Below are 22,885 nucleotides of genomic sequence, written 5' to 3'. Positions count from 1 at the left end.
AGAAGGCATTTGCTGTGGGAAAGCTTCAGAAGATGGTAAGCAAAGGATTTAATTAAGCCAGTGGTTATTCATTACAGAACTATTTTTTTTCAATGATGAAAATCTCTTTACTCTAAGAGTAAAAACATCCCTGAAAGGCTCTTTAGAGCTCTTAGTAGCTCTAGACTCATAAAGGCTATATGTAAAGAATGCCTTCAGGAAAGTCACACCAATCTAGGGAGAACACAGTGCCCACGGTCATTAGTCACTTAACCTAAAAAAAATGACACGTGACACAATCCATGGTGCATGTTTGAGGTTACCCCCTCTCAGAGGGTGGGGGGCAGGGTGGTTATTCTAAACCATATCTTCATCCGTTCTTTCAACATTAATTGAGCACCTACTGTATGTCTATCACTGTTCTTTCTAGGCATTCTAAACACAGTTCTGAGAGAGCTGAGGACCTTGTCTTCATGAAGCCTATTCAACATCATCATTTTCAAGGCAATGCTCGCGGTGCCTACACATCCAACTCTTGGTTTTGGCTCAGGTCATGACCTCAGGGTTGTGGGACTGAGCCCACAGGCTGCCAGGCTCTATGCTCAGCAGGGAATCCACTTGAGATTCTCTCTCTCCCTCTACCCCTGGGAGAGAGAAATATAATAAATAATTCAAGGCAACTACCCAAACAGGTGGCAAAATAAAGAAATTTAGTTCTTCCTTTCTCTGGCAATTTTTTCCCTGTATGTAGATTGTTGCCCCCAAAAGTAAACATTTATTAGGAATGGTTGGTGGTAAGAGCAGATAAGAGGTATTTCACAGGTAAGTATAAATATGGGTCAACATTTCTATAAGCCAGAAGAATTCTTTTCATTTTACTTCTTGGCAAAACCACAATAAAGATGTAAAGGCAGACCTGGGTTGATAAAAAGTTTATTTTTATAAAATTTAGTACAAATCTCATTGAAATATAAATCTTTCTTGAGCAGTGTTAGGAATTATTACATAGTAATCCAAAGGCAAATGAGTAAAATGCTTCATTTTGTTGGACCATATCACATGTTAATTAGCCCTTCATTTACCTGTGACGTAGAAACCCGGCATCTTAACTGCTGACTCACCTTCATGTCCCATTTCTCCCTCAGGGAGTTTCCTTCATAGTTATTAGTTAAAACATCAAGAAAAGCTGAAATGAACGATTTTTCTTCTCTTATTATTTCGGTTGTTCAAATTCCAAAAGACACCTACGTACATTCCCATGAGAGTACCCCTAAAACAGCAAGATCTGCAATCCCTTCACTTCTAAGGAGTAAAAAGAAAAAAAAAAATTGGTACCAGATTAAGCCTATTCATTTGTCTGGTATGGAACAGGTTGCACTGTGCCAAAATTCAAGAGCCAGCTTTTTCTTTTTTTAAGCTCCTGAGCCAAGCCACTCTTTTTTACTAGGCTTTTGCTAAAATCAGCATTCCCTAGCATCCAACTTTGACCACAGTTTTGTTGGAAAGAAGCTCACCAGCCTTCTGGGGATCCTGATCACAGAAGAAAAGAGACGGAGACGCTACTGTCAGATTATTTCCATGTGCAGCAAACCTCGTTAACCGGATGACAGTCCTTTTAAAAGACCCACTGTTAACATGCCTTGGAAGCTGCTTTTGCCAGATCAATGATGACTTGATGCGGTTCCAATGCTCCACCATGTCTGGACACTGACATCCATTTTCAAGACCACTCATTAGGTTAGTACTACCAGGGACCATAGAATGGGTGGAGACTTTCTACTGACCTAGGCTTAGCCTTCAGTGGCCCCACACATTTGCTCAGTAACGGAGCATACCAATCCCCAGTGGTCTAAATAACATAATACATTAATCAAATAAATAAATAAACAATAAATAAATAAATAATACTTAATTTCTTTTTCCATAAAAGTCCGACATTAAAGACACCCCTTAATAAAATGCCACAGTGTTGCTGTGAAATACACAATGGGGTATTTCATTCATTCACAACGGGGTATAAACCGAGACAAAGAGTACACCAGAGACCTGCCCAATCGATCTGGCAAGTGAGTAGCCAAATTAGTTAAAAGAACCCAGAAAGTATGGATTCCTAACCTCTCGTTCTAAGCTTACATTTCTCGCTTTCCCTGGGTGAGATTAGAGACTACTGGACTAAGAAATATTTTGTTCCCTTCCAAGACAGCCCTTGTCATATCTTATCCACAGAGAAGGGCACCTTTTTCAGCGAAAAGGTAGTTAAGGGGTGCCTGGGTGGCTCAGTGGGTTAAGCTTCTGCCTTCGGCTCAGGTGATGATCCTGGGGTCCTGGGATCGAGGTCCTGGGATTGAGCCCCGCATGGGGAAATCTCTGCTCAGCAGGGAGCCTGCTCCCCGGCCCTCTCTCTCTGCCTGCCTTTCTACCTCTCTCTGTCAAATAAATAGATAAATAATCTTAAAAAAAAAAAAAAAAAAGAAAAGGTAGTTTAGAGAGCTAAAGGGAATGTATATGAAATTTAAAACATTAGCCTCATCACCCTGCGGCCAGCACACTTGACTTTGGTTCTGGTCTTCAGTATGTAGAGCAGAGCTGAAACTTGAACTGCCATCTCAAGCACTGTGGAATCCACATGGCAAATCCCTATGGAATTCACTCACAGCCTCTCATGCCTGGGAGATTAATGCACAAAAGCCCTAAGAAGTGGCATGGTTTTCCTGGTAGGGCAGAACCCGTACAACAGGACTTGGTAAATCTGTCCACATCTCATTCATCTCTCATCCAAAGCCCTAGCTCTCTGGTTTTCATGCAGGAAAGAGTTAACAGGGCAGACCTGAACTCCTGTCCTTGGGAAGGCCCACCTGCAAGGCTGGCCCTTGGCTGGCGTCTGGGAACTTCGATTTCGGGAGCACCCCTCCACCAACCGCTGAGAATGGCCCACTGTGCCTAAATTGTTTGTGCAAACTATATGGTGCATGCCGAACACCTACCTTCCTGTGGAAAGTCAGGAATTTTGCTCCATGCCGGGCATGGCCCCCAATAAAACACTTGGGCACTGAGCATCTCATGAGCTTCCTTGTTGGATATTTTACCCATATGGCCGCAAACTGTTGTTAGAAAAATTAAGCACATCCTGGGTGATCCCAAGTTTGGAGAGGGCTCTGGAAGCTTGGGCCTGGTTTCCCTTGGACTCCGCCCTAGGCACCTTTTCCCTTTGCTGCTCTCTTTGTACCCTTTCACTGTAATTAATCACAGCTAGGAGCTTGACTACATTCTGAGTCATGGGAATCCTCCAAGCAAAGCACTAAACCTGGGGGTGTCTTGGGGACCCTCAACAGTTGGTAAGGGGGTCCTCAAGAAGTGACCTACCACCACGGCCAGTTTCACCCCATCCTTTTCTCTGCTCTTTCCCTTTGTGTAAACATATCCAGTTCCCTGATCTGATCCTCAGAATGTCAGACATTTTCTTCCTGAAACTCCCTCCCTTTATAGTAAATGGGGTGACTTCATCTAAAATTGCTACCTGGAGGGGCGCCTGGGTGGCTCAGGCATTAAGCATCTGCCTTTGGCTCAGGTCATGATCCCGGGGTCCTGGGATCAAATCCCACATCCGGCTCCCTGCTCAGTGGGAAGCCTGCTTCTCCCTCTCCCACTCCCCCTGCTTGTGTTCCCTCTCTCGCTGTGTCTCTGTCAAATAAATAAATAAAATATTTTTAAAAAATTGCTACATGGAAAGCAGGAATAAGAGTTTGCTCAAGGAGTCAATTCTCGAAGGAATTCTCAAATTCCCTCCTGAGCTGTCTAGCCATCAGGCATCCCAGAGACAAGAGGACCCAGGGACACCAGGAACTAAAAGGAATGCAGCATTGCTCATCTCACAGTGACATACTCGCAACTACCACCATGTAGTTTCGCTTTTCTACAACCGCGCTATGGTGGAAGTTCGTGTTTTAATACTGGTATGGGCTCCATTCGAAGACTGACCAAACTGACTGATAAGGTTTAGCCCTTTTTTGAAACCTAACTTCACTGGAAGCATGGTTCTGTAACAGCCGTATCTCCGACCTGTATCCCGCAGCCAACTAACTCTGACCCACCATCTGGACAAAGTCATGGCTAGTGCGTTTTGAGATGGCCGTTCTGCTTCAGCTGTCGCTCCTCGCCCCGCCTGGTTCTCCAGGCATGGTATTTCTTGATGCTTTTCCTCCACGCGAAGCGCCAGATGCTGAACATGAAACACCAAGATACAGCGTACATCGCTACTCCCCCAACTTTCACAAACCACCTGGGCTTGGGGGAGACTAGTTCGCAGAAAAGAAGGCGAGCTCCTACACCAATCCTCACTCCGGTAAACAGGGCCACGAAGAGGAAGTCCACCACATCTCCAGTGAAACTGTGGTAGCGGCCTGTTTCTCGGAGAAACCAGCGCATCTGCAACAAGGGGTTGGTGATCTCACTTCCAAAGAGGACCGCGTTGACCTCTGTGCCTGACTCCCCGAGCACCAGGGCCATGATGATGCCCAAGATACTGAGCGTGTGGTGAGCCAGCATCAGGGGCCCCTCGGACTGGAAGTAGATGCACCAGCCCAAGTCGAAGATGAAGTAGCCCAAGGTGAGACACAGAACGTGCACTTGGAGAGGAGTATTGGGTGAGCCTGAAATAAACCGAGACAAAAGCAAACTGAATGGCTGAACCCTGATGCCTTGCACCAGGCAGGGTCCAATGTTTCCCGAGCTTTCCTGAACCAGGCAGGCACATGCATTTGAGTGACAACCACAAAAGACTGAAAACTAAAACTTTGGTCTTTATCAAGCCCAATAATGTCACAGGCCCGGGAAATGCTGTTCTGTTGAATAGGATCTCAATGAGTGATCTGAGCACCAGGCATGATCTCAGTGTCCTCTCTACGGAGCAGCATAAAATTGAGCTGTTTGTCTTTTCAGTTAAAACCCTACGGTTTCTTTCCCTTTTTATTTTTTAAAATTGTATGTATGTATGTATGTATGTATGTAACCAATTTTAAAGGTCTGTTTCTGGACTCTTTTAGTTATTCTGCCCTGCATGCCAGATTAATTTCTTAGCTTAATGGGTTAGATTGTTGGGCACTAGTGGCCCTACCCTTCTTGAAAGTGGACCTTGGAAAGAACCCCAGGAGTTAGTGTATTCCTAGCCCAAGAAAACTGAGTCCAAGGACTCAATGTTCAAATCTCTTTAAAACCTTCATATAAGACATACAGCTTAATAGCAGCTTTCATATCAGTTGGAATAGTTTTGGGAAAACCTCAGAAGCTCAATATAGAAATTTAAGGAAATTTAAAAAAGGAATCTAAGGAATTAAAAAAAAAATCATATCCTAGGGGACTTCTGGCCTGAATTGTACCCCCCAGATTCTTATGTTGAAGCCCTAACGCCCAACCCATCACAATATCACTGTATTTGGAAAGAAGGCCTTTAAAGAGGTAAATTAAAATGAGGTTGTTAGGATGGGCCCTTATCCAATATGGCTGATGTCCTTATAAAAGGAGGAGAGTAGGACACAGACAGATGAAAAGGGGAGACCATGTGAGGACATGGCAAGAAGGAAGCCACCTGCAAGCAAAAGAGAGAAGCCTCAGAAGAAACCAAACCAGCCAACAACTTGATCTTGGACTTCTAGCCTGCAGAATTGTGAAAAAATAAGTTTCTGTTGTTTATGCTTCCCAGTCTGTGGCATTTTGTGACAGCGGCCCCAGAAAACTAATTCAAGGGGATACAACCTTTTTTATTCTAAGGAGGTAATACTTGTACATCTAGCAGTTTAAAAATCAATATAGGTGCTATAAATAATGAGACACCAATTAAATGATAGGATACGCATAACAAATTATTACATCACAGTTAAGGAGGATAAACAAAGGGGTGCCTGAGTGGCTCAATCGGTTAAGCCTCTGATCTCAGGGTCCTGGGATCGAGCCCCACATCAGGCTCTCTGCTCAGCAGGGAGCCTGCTTCCCCTCTCTCTCTCTGCCTGCCTCTCTGCCTACTTGTGATCTCTGTCTGTCAAATAAATAAATCTTTTTTTTTAAAAAAAGAAGACTCCCAATACAAATCATAAAGGTAGTTATTCTTCAATATTCTCCAATATTGTACAAATTCTGTGAAAATGTCCCATCCTTCCAAGACTACCCCCCAAATTATAAACCCCTTAGGGAAAAATCCTCTAATGTCTCCCACCTACCTGGGTGGGTAAAAGGCCAGGGGCCATCAATGAAGCCAATATAAGCCGAGAGGCCTATGGAGAGGATTCCATGGGTGAACGTCACCAGCCGGCAGCTCCACTCAAAGCTTCGGTGCTTATTCAGGCGGCAGAAAGAGATGTAGAGTGAGAGCCAGCCCCCCAGGCTGCACAGCACCTGCGGACACAGAGCTAATGCCATCCTAGGATGAAAAGACCAAAACCAGAAAAAACAAAGGATGCACCCTAAGAAAACAGCACTGGGTCAATTTGCGTATCATCTTCATTCCTACTCTAGGATAGTACAAAAACATTGCCTTCACTGAAATACTTCTTCCTTATCAACACAGCCAAGAATTGTCCATTAAAGCGTGGTTGTGATTCTGATTCCATGTTCCTTAGAGATAACTGATAAAACCCCTAAACCGAAAACCTGGAACTGCATTCTGAGTTGGTAGACTCAGAATGATAATAACGTATCGTATCGTTACGATGAGTAAATGTCAACAATAACCTGCCAGTGATGACTGACCTTGTATGAACATGAGTAATACAATACACATATTAGATAATGTGTTCACGCTTCAAAAATCCCAATAAGACACTCTCGCGAAAAAAACAGTACCACCACCTGTGGTTTCTGTGAGAGGTCATATGACGCATAGCGGTTTCATGTGGTTTGAAGCTGATACTACCTCAGCTGAAGTTTGGATTTGGGTCACAGGTTTACCAATTAAAATCGAAACTTGAGGTAAACCTGAATAGGGAACTAAACGGAGTCTAGGTATTTCAGAAGGGGAAAAAAAAATCCTAGTTCTGTTCAGTTATGAAACCCAACTCAAAGATAGACCAAGGCAGAAGCAGAAGGTGTTTAAGTGGGAAATTTTTGTTGATATAAAAAATATCCTTAAGGCAGTTATTCAGTTAAACACCAAACAAAGTCAGAAAGCTACACTCTGAAATTTTTGCTAATGACAAGTATACCAAGCCAAGAATGACTGTAACTGAGTCAATTTAGCCATCCAGGTCTAAAATCTTAAAGTAACCAAGATGTTGTTATTAATATTCGTTAGCTCCTCTAGTACAAATAAAAAAGTCAAAAACATTTCAGATATCTGTCTCATCTCAGCAGGAATTTTCTGCATGGCTACCCTTATTGCTTAACCCTATTCTGACATGTGAAATAGTATCCCTGGACCAACACACTTCAATACACACACCACTCCCCAGAATGCTATCCAGAGGGCTTTACCAAGGTCAAGTTCTGCACAGCGTTCATCTGAAATCAGGTTTCTATTCAAGAAAACAGCAGGTATCAATCACAGTCCTGAGTTCCAATTCTGTCTGTGCCCCTAAGTACGCATACAAGTGTGGGCAAATCACTTTCACCTCTTGAGCCTCCATTTAATAAATAAATAAATAAATAAATAAATAAAAGAGGAAAACGAAAGAGAGAAGAAAAGAGGATTGAAAATTCCAATCCGGCCCAGTTCTGACAAGGGAGTTCTGAGATAAATTTTGTAAAACATCTAGGCCAATTTTCCAGAGCAAGGGCCAGAAATACAAAGTACCCAGAGTGAAAGGAACCGTTCTCGCTTATTTCCTTGTAAATGCCGGGGTCACCGGCCAGTAATACGGATCAGCTCATTTGGATCTGCTGATTAGTATTTTTAGAGCCCTCTTCCCTGAATCCTAATTCCCTGGCAGAACAGAGGAAACAGTATTCTATTTACAAACATCTAAATAAAAGAATAGACATGTGTAAAGGGCAGATACAAGTCTGTGACCTTGGGAAAGTCACTCCATCTCTGGATTTCCGCTTTTTTTTCTTTCTTTCTTTTTCTTTTCTTTCTTTTTTATTTATTTATTTATTTTTTTTTTTTCCACTTTTGGGTAAAAGAAAGGAAGGGGATTGGGGTGGCCGATCCGGCTCAGAATTCCAAAGCTCCCGTCCTCGCTCCTCGCGTTCCAGGGCCAGATTCGGGAGGAGGAGCGCTGGGCGGGCCCACCTGGCTCGCGGCCGCGGAGCAGGCGTGGCTGGGGCGAGCTGCAACCCGGACGCCCCGCGGGCACCGCGAGCGCCGCTCCCTCCGACTCGCCCACCGCCCGCGGGCCACGGTGCTGTGCCGACCTCCGGCCTTCCGCCCGCCCGAGCCCCCAGTGGCAAGACCTCCCGCGCCCCCGGGCAGGAAGAGCCCCACTCCCACCCCGGCCCCTCCTAGGCGGCCAGGCGGGGCCATCTGCCCGCCTCCTTCCCCGCTAGTGGGCCGGGCGGACCCGGCGGTCCTTGTCCCGAACCCAGCCCAGCGGCCGGAGCGCGGCCGTTTGCGCTGCGTTGTTACCTGGCGGAGCGGGCGCCTCGGCCCCAGAGCTCAGAGCGCGGATCCCCGGAGCAGGAAGCGGCGGAGAGAGGGAGAGAGAACGATGCTCTGACGGTGGCGGAAGAGGAGCCGGGGGTCTGGGGGCACCTTGTGGCTGGGAGGACGGAGCGCAGAACCCGAGCTGGACGGGGAAGGTCCCTAAAGGGAGCCAGAGGGTCCTCCTCCAGCGCTCCGGGCTGGGGTGGGGGGAGATAGCGGGGTGTGACCTAGTGGTCACGTGAGACTCGCAGGCTGCCTCCCTTGTTTGCGTGTTTGTTTGTTTGTTTGTTTGTTTGAATAATTATCCATCCAGTCCCCCGTCCCCGTCCAGTAACTGAGGGCTCGCACCCCTACTGGGCACTGTGGGAGATAGAAGACCGCATCGCTGCCCTCACGCTTGAGTCTCAGTTGGGAAACCAGCACACCAATCACTGATTTGCCAGAAAGGGTTTAGGCCTGGGAATTAGAAATTAGTCCTTTTCCTGACAGCCCTGTCACCAACTTGGCGGTAGAATATAAGACAAAAATAAACCTGGCTTGGTTACTGACTCTGTGTCTTTGGGCGAGTTGCTTAACTTCTCTGTGCCTCGGTTTTCTCAAACCCAAAACCAGGATAGTAGTAATAGCCATCTTAGAAGGCTGTTGTGAGAATTTTACACGCTTTACCAATGTAAACTGCTTAGAACAATGGCGGGCCCAAGGAAGTCATTATATAAATGTTAATTATTGTGGGGGCGCTTGGGTGGCTCAGTGGGTTAAAGCTTCTGCCTTCCACTCGGGTCATGATCCCAGAATCCTGGGATCGAGCCCCACATCGGGCTCTCTGCTCAGCGGGGAGCCGTCTCCCCACCCCCCCCACCCCCGCCTCCTGCCTTTCTGACTACTTGTGATCTCTGTCAAATAAATAAATAAAATCTTTTAAAAAATGTTAATTATTGTGGTTGGTGACACTTGCGGTAATTCCTTTCTCCTCTTTGAGCTCTATTTTAGTACCAAGGAAAGCCAGCTGGAAGAAATGACCGAACAAGTATGGAGGCTCACATGGAGTAAAGAGGGTATCTGGATTCGTTTATTAGGATGGGTGACAATGGGATGCTGAGGGGCCCAGACAGTCTTAAAAAGAGAAGTCGTTAGGTAGGGATGTGAGCATTTACACCATGGCCGGGGAGTAGTTAGTAATCTAGTTTTGACATTTATCTTGCCAATTTCTCATGAGTAAGGATCAAACTGTTTTCATCTTTGTTTTTTCTAATACCTGGTAGGAGGCAGATGTGATGGATGTTCGATGGTTGGATGAATGGGAAATGAGCCTGGAAAAGTGTATTGGAAACTACTGGGGCCTAAACCTTGCTGATCTTCTACACCATTTAGGATGTGTCTCCCAAATGCCCTTGTAGGCTGTATCTTGAAGAGTATAATTTAGCAGGCTTAATGTGGGGGCCAGGAATACATATCTTTTAAAAACACAACCCACAGGTCATTTAGTTACTAGTCACATTTAAGAACCACTGCTGTCAGAGGACCTTAAGTGACTCTAATGCCAGCCTGAGATGCCAGGCTGAGGTATCTTATGATGTGGGTAACAGGAAGCCTCTGATGTTATTGGGCAAGGGGATATAATGTTACCATGTTCTCCAAGCCCTTGTTACTCAGAGTGTGGTCAGTAGTCCAGCAAAATCTGCAGCTCCTGAGAGTTTGTTGGAAACACAGCATCTCAGAATTCCGATGTGTAACCAAAGTTGAGAATCACTGCTATGCACCCAGCTGAAGTCCCTGTAAGGCCAACTGGAGAAGACAATTTGCTTCAGGTGGGTTTGAACAGACCCGATAAGAAGTAATGAGAGCCTGGAGAAAGAGAACAGGGGAGGATTCATTTCACTGAATGGAAAGTATGCAAATATCAACTTTCCCCATTTGCTTATAATTGTTGTAGTATTTTTCTTCTTCTCGTATCTGGATTTGGAACTATTTTCTTGCTGCCACCATTTTCCAGGGAAGAAAGGAGTATTAAAAGGCTTCAGAGGTCTAAAGTCTGGGGGATAAGTGCCAGTTCTTCTGTTGGAGCCTTTATTGAGCCTTTATTTTATCCTCATGCAAGCTTCATTACCTTGGATTAAATTTACTAATCTGTATATGTTTGGCCATAACCCTTGTTCTACCAAATCAGATGTTTCTCAACAGTGGCACCCCCGCCCCCCCCCACAAGAAGTTCTGGGCTATAAGGGAGAGCGGGGAACAGGAAACTCTCCACCAATTTATTGGAATAATAATGACAATAATTGTGATCATAATCACAATAATAACAGTCAACACTTATTGTACCAGGCACTGTTCCAAGCACTTTACATACATGATTAACATTTAATTCTCACAGGTCTATGAGATGGTTACTATGGTTATCCCCATTTTATAGGTGAGAAACGAAGGCACAGAGCAGTCAAGGAACTTGCTCAAGGTGACATGATTAGTAGGAGGCAGAGTGGAGTATGAAGCCAGACAATATGGTTCTGGAAGGCATGCTCTCAACCACCAAGATAGGCTGCCTGCCCTTGACTAGAATCCCCTATAGATGTGTACTGTATTATTAGGTATTCACAGCTCCTAGCCTCGCTGAAGGGCACTAAAAGTCATTCAAAGGTTAAAAAAAAAGAGAGAGAATTTAATTTTCAAAAATCTTAATTCCCTATTATGTACTAGGCACAGTGCTGGGGCTTTTTTTTTTTTTAAGATTTTATTTATTAATTGGCACAAGCAGGCCGAGGGACAGAGGAAGAGGGAGAAGGAGACTCCCCACATTGTTGGGAGCCTGACGCAGGGCTGGATCCCAAGACCCTAAGAACATAACCTGAGTCAAAGGCAGACACTTAACCAACTGAGCCACCCAGGTGCCCCAGCACTAGGCACAGTGTTAATCATGGAGATAAAGAGAAAAAGAACCTCAACCTGAAGGAGCTTCCCACAGTCTAGAAGGTGAAGCAGAGGAATCAGCAAACATAGTACATAAGGATAGCAGGTGCATGCAGAGTGTACAGGGAGGAGGGGCACTGAGCCTGAAACCCAGGGGCTCAGAGCAGGATTCTTAACTTGAGTCCTGGAACTAAGTTCATTCTATGAGTTTCACCAAAAGTCCTTAGTGTTGGGAGCCCACAGCTGGGCCCACCAGTCTTGAGTCAACTAAATATTGAAGTGTGCAAATTTTGAAAAGTAGTGGAGCAATTCTTCTTTTTCTTTTTGCCTGGACAGTGACTAAAAACCCATAGATTCTCTTGTGCCTAATTAGCTGCTGAGGAAGCTAACCAAGCTTTGGTTAAACTTCGCTGGAATTTTATAGAATCATGCATATGTGAAAAGTAAATCCCAGGTTTGACTCTGTTAAACAATTGTCCAAGACAGTGGATAATGGAAGCTACTGGAGGCTGAGCAGTGAGGTTACAATTCTGCATTTCTTTCATAGAAACCATGGCCAAATAGCCCAGAAATCGACCCTCCTACACAGACTCAACTGGTCTTTGACAAAGGAGCTAAGGAAATACAATGGAGAGAAGATGGTGTCTTCCACACATGCTGCTGGAACAACCAAACATCCACATGCAAACCCCCCCCCCAAAAAAACAAAAAACAAAACACATCAAGACACGGACCTTACACCCTTCACAAAGATGAACTCCAAATGGATCATAGACCTGAATGTAAAATGCAAGACTGTAACATTTCAGGAAGAGAACACCTAGATGATCCTGGGTGTGGTGATGCCTTTTTAGAAACAACAACGAAGACACAATTATGACAAAAATAATGGGTAAGCTGGACTTCATTAAAAACATCTGGGGGTGCCTGGGTGGCTCAGTGGGGTTAAAGCCTCTGCCTTCGGCTCAGGTCATGATCCCAGGGTTCTGGGATCGAGCCCCGCATCGGGCTCTCTGCTCAGCGGGGAGCCTGCTTCCTCCTCTCTCTCTGCCTGCCTCTCTCTGCCTACTTGTGATCTCTGTCTGTCAAATAAATAAATAAAATCTTTAAAAAAAATTAAAAACATCTGCTTTGCCAAAGACAAATTCAAGAGAATTAGACGACAAGCCATGGGCTGGAAGAAAATATTTGCAAAAGAAACATCTGATAATGGACTTTTATCCAAAACAGAGTACTCTCAACATTTTCTTAACATAAGAAAATAACCTGATTAAAACATGGGCCAGTGACCTGAAAAGACACCTCACCAAAGAAGACATACGGATGGCAAATAAGCACACAAAAAGATGTCTCATATCATGTCATCAGGAAAATGCAGATGAAAACATCTGGGCTACTACTACACACCTATTAGAATGACCAAGATCCAGAACGCTTGGCGACACCAGCTGCTGGCAAAGATGTGGAGCAACGGGAACTCCATACACTGTTTGGTGGGGGTGCAAAATGGTGCAGCCACATTCTGTTGGAAGACAGTTTGGAAGCTTCTTACAAAACAAAATATACTCTTACCATATGATCCAACAATCACGGTCATCGGTATTTACCCAAAGAAATTAAAAACTTCTGTCCATCAAAACCCCACACAGAGATGTTTAGGGCAGCTTTCGTCATAATTGCCCAAGCTTCCAAGATGTCCTTCAGTAGAAGAATGGATACATAGACTGTGGTGTATCCAGACAATAGAATATTATTTATTCAGTGCTAAAAAGAAATGAGCTATGAAGCCATGAAGACATGGAGAAATTTTCAATGCACATTGCTAAGTGAAAGAAGCCAATCTGGAAAGGTTATGTACTATGATTCCAACTATAGGACATTCTGGAAAATGCAAAGCTATTTGAGACAGTAAAGAGATCTGTGGTTGCAGGCTGTAGGGGAGAGAGAAGTGAACAGGTGGAGCACAGAGGATTAGGACAGTGAAAATACCCTGTGTATTACAAGGATGGGTATAGGTCATTATGTTTTTGTCCAAACCTGCAGCACCTGCAACGCCAGGAGTGAGCTCTAAGATGAACTGTGAGCTTTGAATGATCACTGTATGTCAATATAGATTCTTCCTTGGTTTAAAAAAAAAAAGTACTTTCTAGTGAGTAATGTCGATGATGGGGGAGACTATGTACATGAAGGGGCAGGGATGTATGGGAAATCTCCGTACCTTCCTCTCAATTTTGGTGTAGATCTAAAACTGCTCTAAAAAAATAAAATTTTTTTAAAGATGAAATGAATGAAAATCGGCATGTGGTTCATGCCCATCCAGCGATGAAAAAGAAAGAAAGGAAGGAAGGAAGGAAGGAAGGAAGGAAGGAAGGAAGGAAGGACGAACCAGCATTATGGACAACATAACTACCCATGGGCTCCTGGGTCACAGAGCTGTCCCTTTATAGATTTAAATGAGTCCCAAAGGCTCCTCTTGTCTCTTTGCCGCATACCTAGTCCCTTCCAACTGGATCTTTTCTCGAGACAGCAACCACTACAAATAGGCTTTCTTCTTCAGCTTCGTGACATGAAATATTTGTCTGAATATAAGGCCCAAACACTGGAAACAGTTAAGTCTTAATTATTTACATAGAGATTTTGCACTTAGATATTGTTCACAACAAATGTTTCATCCCAATTTCAGTGTTTCCCCATGAGCCATGACATTTTTGAAGGGCCTCCCTTTCCCACAGGTCAGTGTTTCCTTCAGGAATGGTAGCTATTTAAATTTTTATTAGCCTAAGAAAAACCACCGGGAGAGCTTCCCTGTCCCTCAGCCCCTCAGCAAAAGTCACAGTGCATTCAAAAGCCAAATATATTTTGATTATTGGATTATGCTTTCCTTTACATACCTGTTGCTTCCCATTGTGAATATTTAATAATTGACCTTGAGGATATCTGCAATATGAGCTTTTCAGCCTCTGCCTCCAGCTCTAAAGTCTGAATGACTTGGCCTTAAACATTTAACATCTTCCCACTTAAAAATCTTCTCCCTTTCAACCAGTTTCCTGCTACTCTGCCCTCAAGATAATTCTGTCAAAAAGAGTAAGAACTCTGAACTCTTTGAAGCCCTGTATTAATGTATGTATGTCATCTTTAGCATATCAGTCCAGGGAGTAACAGACTTAATATACCAACCTGAAACATTTTACCCCCTTCCCATTTTTTTTTAAGTAATCTCTGCACCCAAGTGTGGGGCTCGAACTGGCAACCCTGAGATCAAGAGTTGCATGCTCTATTGACTGAGCCAGCCAGGTGCTCCCCACATCCCATTTCACTATATGCACTCCTATCCCTCCCCTCAACAAAAGACACAGAACAATGATCTAAACCTTTTCTTATCAATAGTGGAATCATTTATATCATAACTATACAAATTTATTTAGGAACAGAGAGATTCCTTAGAATCTCAACATTTTCTTGGATATACAGTCTTTTTTCTTTTCTTTTCTTTATTTTTTCCTAAAAAAAATGTTACCATTGCTGGAATGGCTTCATGTTGCTTCTCTACACACTGGCCCACAAAGAAGGGGACTAGAGATCATGTTCCCGAGAAGTCAACAAACATTCCCAGCTCATGTGGGAACTCTTCTTGTGGAAGCTAGCACAGTATTTCACACTTTGGCATTTTTTTTCCCTTTCCTTCTCTTTCTTTAAAAAGGAGATAAAATATTACAGAGATATCTTCAAAATTCACACCTGAGTTAAACATTTTGCTGGAAAATTCCACATGAAGGAGGGAAGGTAGCTGCAAACACAGGAAGGGGCTATATACAGGGAATCTGCCAACATAATTGTTACATGTTTGCTTTTGTGTTCCTCCTCCTGCAGCCGGGGGAAGGGAGAGAGGGCCAGATAAGGACAAGGAAGGAGAGAAGGAGTAACACTCCTGAACTCTGGAGCAAGTGTAGCACACAGAAGAGCACCTGTGGGCAGAGAAATACGCCCAGGGGACTGAGGGTGGCTCGGCCTTCTGTTAAAAGGAGGGAACCTGGAGAAGGCCATCATGAGTGGATTCGGTTCTAGAAAAGGGGTCAGGGCTACAAAAAACCTGGAGTGAAATGAAGATTCAGTCGGAAAGGTTTGCTCAACAGAAAGCATCCAGGATTTGGTGGAGACATCAGATTCCAATCTTTTCACAGAATTTAGAGATCAGTTCAGCGATTGTGGCCAAGTTCGGAGTCAAGCCATAATCTCTTCCTCTGGTTGTTTGGTACACCAGTCAAACCGCTGTCCCCAGAAGCCCATGGATGAGTTGGAAAATAATGACAAGGTGTCCTTGCTCGGAAAGACGACTGCCACAGGGAAGCCATGGGAAATATTTAGAGCTAGAGGGTTGGAGCACGGGGAAAGAAGGTGAAAACGGGGAACACCTCGGGGAGAGGGGTAATGTGTTTCAAGAGCACTGGGAGCCAGCGCATGGTTTAGTCACAGTTTGGATCTCTGGAGGCCCTCACACCTGAAGAACCAAGAGCTTGGGATGGCAGTGGGGATTCTCTTCCACTCTTCTGACAGTAATCTGTCCATTCAGAGAGGGCATGATTCCCTTCCTTCTGGGGGTGCATACAGGGCCAGGCGGATTCCGAGAAACTTTTTGGTCTCAGTGGAGGTAGGTGGGATGATTCCATCGGTACCAAGATCTGGAAGGAAGGAAAAGCAAGTCAACCGTAAAGCTGCTAATGGTTTGAGGGAAGAGGCAAATGGGCAGTGAACTCCTAACAGGGGTATGGGGTTCCTTTCTGGGGGTCATGAAAACATTCTGGAATTGGATTATGATGATGGTTATGTAAAATTGTGAAGACACTAAAATCCAGGCGTCGCACGTTTTAGATGGTAATTTTTATGGTGTGTGAATTCTATCTCAAAACATTTTTAAGAAACATACATTATATAGGCTTTTCCTTCTTTTTTGGTGGGAGTGGTTGAGGAGTCCCAGTATTTTGCGCTGTGTACCTGTGGGCCGGTAAGAGCTGGCTGCCTTTGCTGAATGGCCTGGTTTTGGTCAAGTGGATTAATCTCTTCCCACAAGGTAACCGTCTAACTTTCAAATCTCTGCTTTGTTGTGAGTCAGGGAAGACTCCCTCAAGGCACCTGCTCTGGGAATAGCTTTTAGAGCAGACTCTTGGGCCCCTGAGGCTGCTGCCCTCACTGCTTCACAGGCAGGAGCTCGAGACCAGGAGCAGCAAAACTTCCTCTCTCCTTCTGTCAGCCACACGGGCAGCTCCGGCTCACAGGCTCACGTCAGAACACCCCGAGAACAGGGTTCCTGGCAGGAAGTGGAGCGCTCCCAAGCCCACTGAAGGACCTGGTCCTTTCTAATAGGAGTGTTCGGAAATTTCCACCCTCCCAGTGAGGATGGAAATTTTGGCTTTGTTGACATCAGCTCCTTGCCAGGACTGCTCACTGGCCGAAGCTTCTCTTTAAAGCCCACTCCCTAGGGATATGGTCCAGCCTGGTTCTCCATAGAGCCCCCCACCCCCACCCGTCTCCCCACTCCCCTTTCCAGTCCTGTGACTAAGCTTTCTTTTCAGAGGTATGGACCCAACATCTCACATGTCCCTTGACCCTGCTAGAATGTCACAGTACTCTCTCCACCACCTTACCCCGAAGAGTTAAAACTGGAGGAGCTCACTGCCGCTTTGGAGTTATTTTGAGATGCAGTGGGGCTGTTGGCATGGAGTCCCGAGCCAGGAGACGAAGGCCTGCTGTTGTTCCCAGGGGAACAGGATGACGTTACTGAGGATGAACAGAGGCAAAAACAAGGGGAAAATAATGCTGCTGGGTCCTGGGACCTCCTGACATGGCCCTCAGACATGTCTCCCCAGAGAACTCCCACTCCTCCCTGTGTCCCACCCATCTGCCCACTCCGGGGACATTAGCTTCAACACCCGGCCCCAGAGGGCTGTCATCATAAATGTTCTTCCCAGCACAGGCCCTGGAGAACGGTGTGGCTGGTTCTGCAGGTCCAAGACTTGCCAAATGCAGAAGGACAGATGCCAAAATCATCCTACTCCAGGACACACCCTGGGCTGGGCATATGTAGCCCCAGACCAAGAGATGGGAGGAGCCAAGAACAAGGGCTCTCGGAAAGGAGGGGAGGAGGGAGAGAGAGAACACTGAAGAGAGGAGGGAAAGAGAATCTGAGAACATGGCCTTTCCGGTGTGCCCATTTCCACAAAAAAGATGCACAGTCTTCTAGAAAGAGCACAGCCAGGAGAGAGGAGACCCAAGTCTTGGCTCCTGGCCATTCACTAACCCTGGACCGTGGCGCCTTGTTTCACTTTCCCAAAACGCATTTTTGTCTTCTAGAAATGGCAGATTTGGATTCTCGTTTTTGGATTTCCCAAACAGTGTTCTGTGAGTAAGGTGACGGATAGCTTACTATCCAAGCAAGCCAAGAGACTTTGAGGAGTGGGACCTGGGCTCTCGATCATTAGGTCAGGACAAGAGGCAGACACTGGGACTGTCCTGGGCACATCCAGACAGATGGTCAGCTTCCTCATTCTTTGAAAGGCTCTACGTACTTTTTGAAAAGTAGAGTTCTATAGAAACTGGCTCGGAAGACCTTGCCTTCCATACAGCTTCTTCAGGGCTGTGAAGTGCACTCTGGTGTGGAGAAGTGTGGCAAATGACAGAAAGCAGACGCTTTCAACTTGGCTTCTTCAGCATTTCCCAAACTTACTCGATGGTGGAACCCTTCTTTCCTAGCACAGATTTTCATAGCCTTCGAAAGACATTTAAGGAATGCTGACCTAAGCAGTTATAGTTCACCTTGACTGTCCCCCTGTTGAAAGGGCTTCTGGAGCTATTCAGAAACCCCACGGCAAAGCTCACCTGTTCCAGGCATGGTGCTGTGGACGGGAGGGACAGAGAGGGGACCCAGAGATCCAGAGGGAGAGACCTGAAAGGCAACAGAAGCTTGTAAATGTCTGTATCTGCTCCCTTCTCCGAACTTGAGTGCTTCTCCCAGGGTGCTGGGCCCCCAGAGTGCAGACAGCAGGGCTCAGCTTTCTTGATGACTGCTTTGTTCCAAACCTACGCTCCATCCCGCTTCCACAAGAAGGCTTCTGGACCACGTGCAGCATCAGCTCCAGCTCCGGCCTGCTCTGGCAGGGACCTGCTGCTGACACCAGGCCCTGTCCTCCCTGCTGTGGCCCCTGGCAAGGCTCTTCAACATGGCCGGGCAAGGCTGCGGTGCTGAGTGCTGGGTGACAAGAGGCGCCACCTCTGGACTCCTGCTGGGGCAGACACTATCGGTTGGCTAGATGTTCGCCAGTCCCCAGTCCTTTTTTTTTTTTTTAAATAAAAGATCCCTTTGCTCAGGGCAGCAGAGCCCAACTCGGACAACCCTGTTCCAGGCTTCTCAGTCTGATACAGGAAAGGACCCTCCACTCCCCAGAAAAAAACTGGAGGGGGAGGCTGAACTTTGGATGCTGAAACTGTTCATTTGGCCCTGGAAACCTCACAGCATCATCAACTCTGAGATTGGGAAGGGACTTAAGAGGATTCAGTTTAAACCCTTTAGATTACTACCTTAGAACAACCTAGAACAAGATGTAATAGAAAGAACGGACTTGGGGACCCAACAGATCGAGGGGTGAGACCCTGATTTCACCATAATGCTCCATGTGACTTTGGGCAAGTGACCTAACCCCACTGAGATCTGGTTTTCTCATCCACGAAACAGAGGTAATACCTCCCTTATATTTCCTTTTAATTAAGATTTAATAAGATACCGTCCATAAAGCTTCCAATTCAACGCCTGGCAAAGAGTGCCAGGTTTGTTAAATGCTCGTTCCCTTCCTCCCTGAAGGAAGCCGTCCACCGTCTCTGGACACTGTCCTCTTCTTCATTTGAGCTGGAGTCGGCGTACCTCGCCTCCCCTTCATTCTTCTCACGTCGATAGGAGAAGGTCCGATCGATGTTTTCAAAGGACGCTGGAAAGAAGTTCTGCTTGGGGGAGCTGGGATTCCTCCCCTCCCTGGTTTGGATCATCCCTTCCCAACAGGATGAAGCATGTACTCATTTCCCAACTAATCAGCTACAGTTCTCCTGTCTTCACTTACCTGCCCGTTTACAAGAAGCCTCCTCAGTAGGCAGGGGGCCCACAAAGGGTGGGGACAGGTGTGAGGCCCCATGGTAAGAGATGTTATCAATCATCTCTCTCCCTCTCCTCCTCCTCCTCCCCTCCCTACTGGCACACCCGTGACATTTGTTGTTGTTTTAAAATAAATAATGCATTTAGTCACTGTGACCAGCTTCTTCTGTTTCCTTCTGGAGGCAGGCTACACATATGTAAGCAGATATATATATCTTGGTAAAAATGGCTCCCCCTTTTTAATTGTTTATATAAATGGTAGCATTCTGCCCACAGTGGTTGGTACCATTTAACTCTCTCTCTCTTTTTTTTTTTTTTTTTTTTTTTTTGGCTTAACTGTATATCCTGGAGATCATTTCATATCAGAGCAGAAGAAACTATGTCCTAGTCCCAAGGAGGCTGTCCCCAGGAGACCTGAGGAGAAGCAGAGTCAGAACACTTTGTCTCTCTGCTTCCTTCATAACATCACGAGCATGAACAGTCATTACTTATTTAACATCTTTCTCCGGAACTAGGCTGCTGGCTTCCCAGGGGCAGCATGATGCCTGTGGCTTTCTACTACCATGTCCGCTACCGTGCCTAGAACTTTGCAGGTGCTCAATCAATACGTGTTGCTTGAACGATGAGAAGGAATCAGGCCCCTGCCCAGCTCCTCTATGCTTCCCACTGCTTTTCTCCACGTGGGTGTCCTGGGTTGGGGTTGAACCAAAATGCGAACCTACCTCCCCTAGCCCCGTGTTTAAAGATTTCAATGCTCCTCCGCCATGGTTCCATTTCCTTAATGCGCATGACATAACCTCACCCCCACCCCGCCCAGCACTCCAGCCTCCTCATTCCCCCTCCCTGGGTTCTAGCCCATTCCAGCCTGCTACTCTGCTTTCCACCCTGCCCAGCCTCAGGGCCTTCGCAGACACTCTTTCCTCTGCCTGGAATGTTCTCCCTGCACTCTCTCCTCCCTGTGCACCCCCAACCCCATGACTGTCTACTTATGCTTCTGCCATTATTTTGAGCGTCATTCCTTGGCAAAGCCCCTGACACCCTGGCCTACATTAGATCCTCTAAATCCTGCATCTCCTCTGGAGATTTCATCCCAGAGAGCCTTTGTTCAACGTCTGCTTTCCCTGCCAGACTGCCAGCAGAGAGATCCCAGGCATCCTGTGTACCACCGTGTCCCGGTGCCAAACATTTGGTGGGTATGCAATAAATATTTAAGAAAGGAACCATGAATGAATATCACGTTGCCTCCAACTTCAAATTTTCAGTGGTTCCCTAGAGCTTGCAGGGTAATTTAGTATCTGTGGCCCATTGTGAGCCAGCCCTCATCAACCCCTCTCAGTCCCTAAGCCTTCGCTTCAGCCAGATGGAAGTGCTTGTGATTCTCCGAATGCAGCATGTTGTTTTGTAATTCCGTGCCTTCTCACAGATGGTTCCTCCAGCCTGGGGTGCTGTTCTCACTAACTTTTAATTTGTTCTGCAAACAGATTAGGGGGTGAGCCCTCCCAGACCCCATTCTGATTAGAATGGTTTTGATCCGTGTTCTTCTGAGCTCCCAGAGCCCTCCTAGAGGGGTTCACTGCCTCTTCACATCTTCACCGCCATGTCTTGCCTCTTCTGGAGACTCCTTCTTAGTGTCTTCCCTTGATCCTCCTCCTGTACCCGTCCCTCAGATGCTGGTGATCTCTAAGGTTAAGATCTAGAATTTTCTCTTGGCTCCTCTGTGCAAACTCCATAACTGAGCTCCTCCTCGCCCAAGATTTCAACCACCACCTTATGCTTATGACTCCCCGATCCATGTCTCCATCTTGACCTTCTCTCCTGACCTTCAGACCCGTAATTCCAGGTACCCAAGGACATTCCCACTTGGGTGTCCCACAGGCTTCACTGTACCTTATAAGGATATAAAGAACAGGAATCATCACTTCCTCCTACTCCCAAATCAGCTTGTCCCCTTGTGTTTGCTTGTCACATCAATGGCATAACTCCTGCCACATCAGCCCAACCTGAATGCCAAGAGTCAGCTGAGAGTACTCCCTTTCCTTCATCATTCTCCCTGCCCCTCACCCAATCTCCCATTCATTACCCAAGACCTAATAAGCCTACCTTCTAATTATCTCTTGAGTCTCTCCCAGCCCCTCATTCTTACCCGCTAGCTTTGTTTCGGCCCTCAATACATCTCTCCTGGATAATCGCAGACATATCCTTGCTGATTTCCCTACAACCAGTCTTGTGTCTCTCAAACCACCTTTTACGCTGCAGGCACATCTGATGGTGCCAATGGTCTGCTCAAAATCCTTCAGACTCCTCTAAGGCTTCACAGTCCTTAGCATTGCTCATAGTCACCTCAGTCTGGCCTTGCTTGTCTGTCCAGCCTCATCTTTCAACATCCCTCACAGGACAGGTGGTTACCTACAGTTCCGGGGACGTGTCATATATTCATTCTCTCTGCTCCATCCTACGGTTCCCATACTTTCCCACATGAGAACTCCACCCCACCCTTATTTGCCTCTTCACTCCTTGTCCTTTTAGACTCAGCTCAGGTATTAATTATCTCCTTGGGGAAGCCTTCTCTAACCACCACCTTGCAAGGCTTTGTTCCCTGCAACTCCTAAGTTCTCCTCGAGAAATTATCATGTGGTTTATCATTTGTTTATTTGTCTGTCTCCTCTGCTAGGTGGCGAGATCCTCCGGGCCAGGGGACAGATTTGTGTACCCTCAGCACTCTACATGAAGATCAATATATAGTAGATGGTCAAGGAATGTTTGGTGAAAGAATGAACAATGGTGTCATTTGTATGAGACACCCAGACAAGGCTGAATTTCTCCCATCTTTGAGTGCTGGAATGGCATTGTCCTCAATTCCCTTAACCTTACAACCCTATCATCCCCAAGGATGAAGAAGAACCTTCCCACCTCTACCCTCCAGGCACCACCTCTCCCTGGATGGAGAAGATATTTCCTACTTCCAGGTCTCCCTAAATTGCAGATTATTCCCAGCCCTAACCTCTCTCCGACCTCCAGAATCATTGATACTACTGTCTACTAGGCATTTCATTTCTCTTGGATGCTTAGATGAGTGCCAGCTTAAGCTGACCAGTTCCAAATTTTTAGTCTTTTCCCTTATACTTGTACTTCTGACATTCTTTATCACCTTAAAAAAAAAAAAAATGGCAACACCTCGACCAGTTGCTCAGGCCAAAACCCTTGAAGCCACTTTGGGCTCATCTCTTGTGCTCCATATCTGAGCTGTCAGCGCATCTTGCTGGCTCCATGGCTGAAGTGTATTCGGAATCCAA

The 22,885-nt window shown here is 45.9% G+C and overlaps 2 protein-coding genes across 3 annotated transcripts in view; both read right to left on the bottom strand.

Annotated features, from left to right (window-relative positions):
• Positions 1–4,049: 4,049 nt before the first annotated feature.
• Positions 4,050–8,279, bottom strand: TLCD5 (TLC domain containing 5). Its single transcript, XM_032868743.1, has 3 exons — positions 8,198–8,279; positions 6,192–6,391; positions 4,050–4,628 (listed from the first exon to the last, which is right to left on the bottom strand). Exons 2-3 carry the CDS (start codon positions 6,388–6,390, stop codon positions 4,090–4,092), a joined length of 738 nt encoding a protein of 245 aa, XP_032724634.1. The 5' UTR covers position 6,391; positions 8,198–8,279; the 3' UTR covers positions 4,050–4,089.
• Positions 8,280–14,821: 6,542 nt separating this feature from the next.
• The window catches only part of POU2F3 (POU class 2 homeobox 3), a 103,251-nt gene continuing 95,187 nt past the window's right edge, over positions 14,822–22,885 (bottom strand). For both annotated transcript variants that reach the window (XM_032868742.1, XM_032868740.1), the window contains 3 exons: positions 18,329–18,395; positions 17,098–17,230; positions 14,822–16,134 (listed from right to left, as the gene is read on the bottom strand). In XM_032868742.1, the coding sequence (XP_032724633.1) occupies positions 16,095–16,134; positions 17,098–17,230; positions 18,329–18,395 (240 nt within the window). In that variant the 3' untranslated portion in view covers positions 14,822–16,094. The remainder of the gene's footprint in view (positions 16,135–17,097; positions 17,231–18,328; positions 18,396–22,885) is intronic.

The sequence above is a fragment of the Lontra canadensis genome, unplaced genomic scaffold (genome assembly GCF_010015895.1).
Source record: "Lontra canadensis isolate GAN:19392208 unplaced genomic scaffold, GSC_riverotter_1.0 scaffold36, whole genome shotgun sequence".
NCBI classification, from domain to species: Eukaryota; Metazoa; Chordata; class Mammalia; order Carnivora; family Mustelidae; genus Lontra; species Lontra canadensis.
This window is presented reverse-complemented; position numbering and strand designations above follow the sequence as displayed.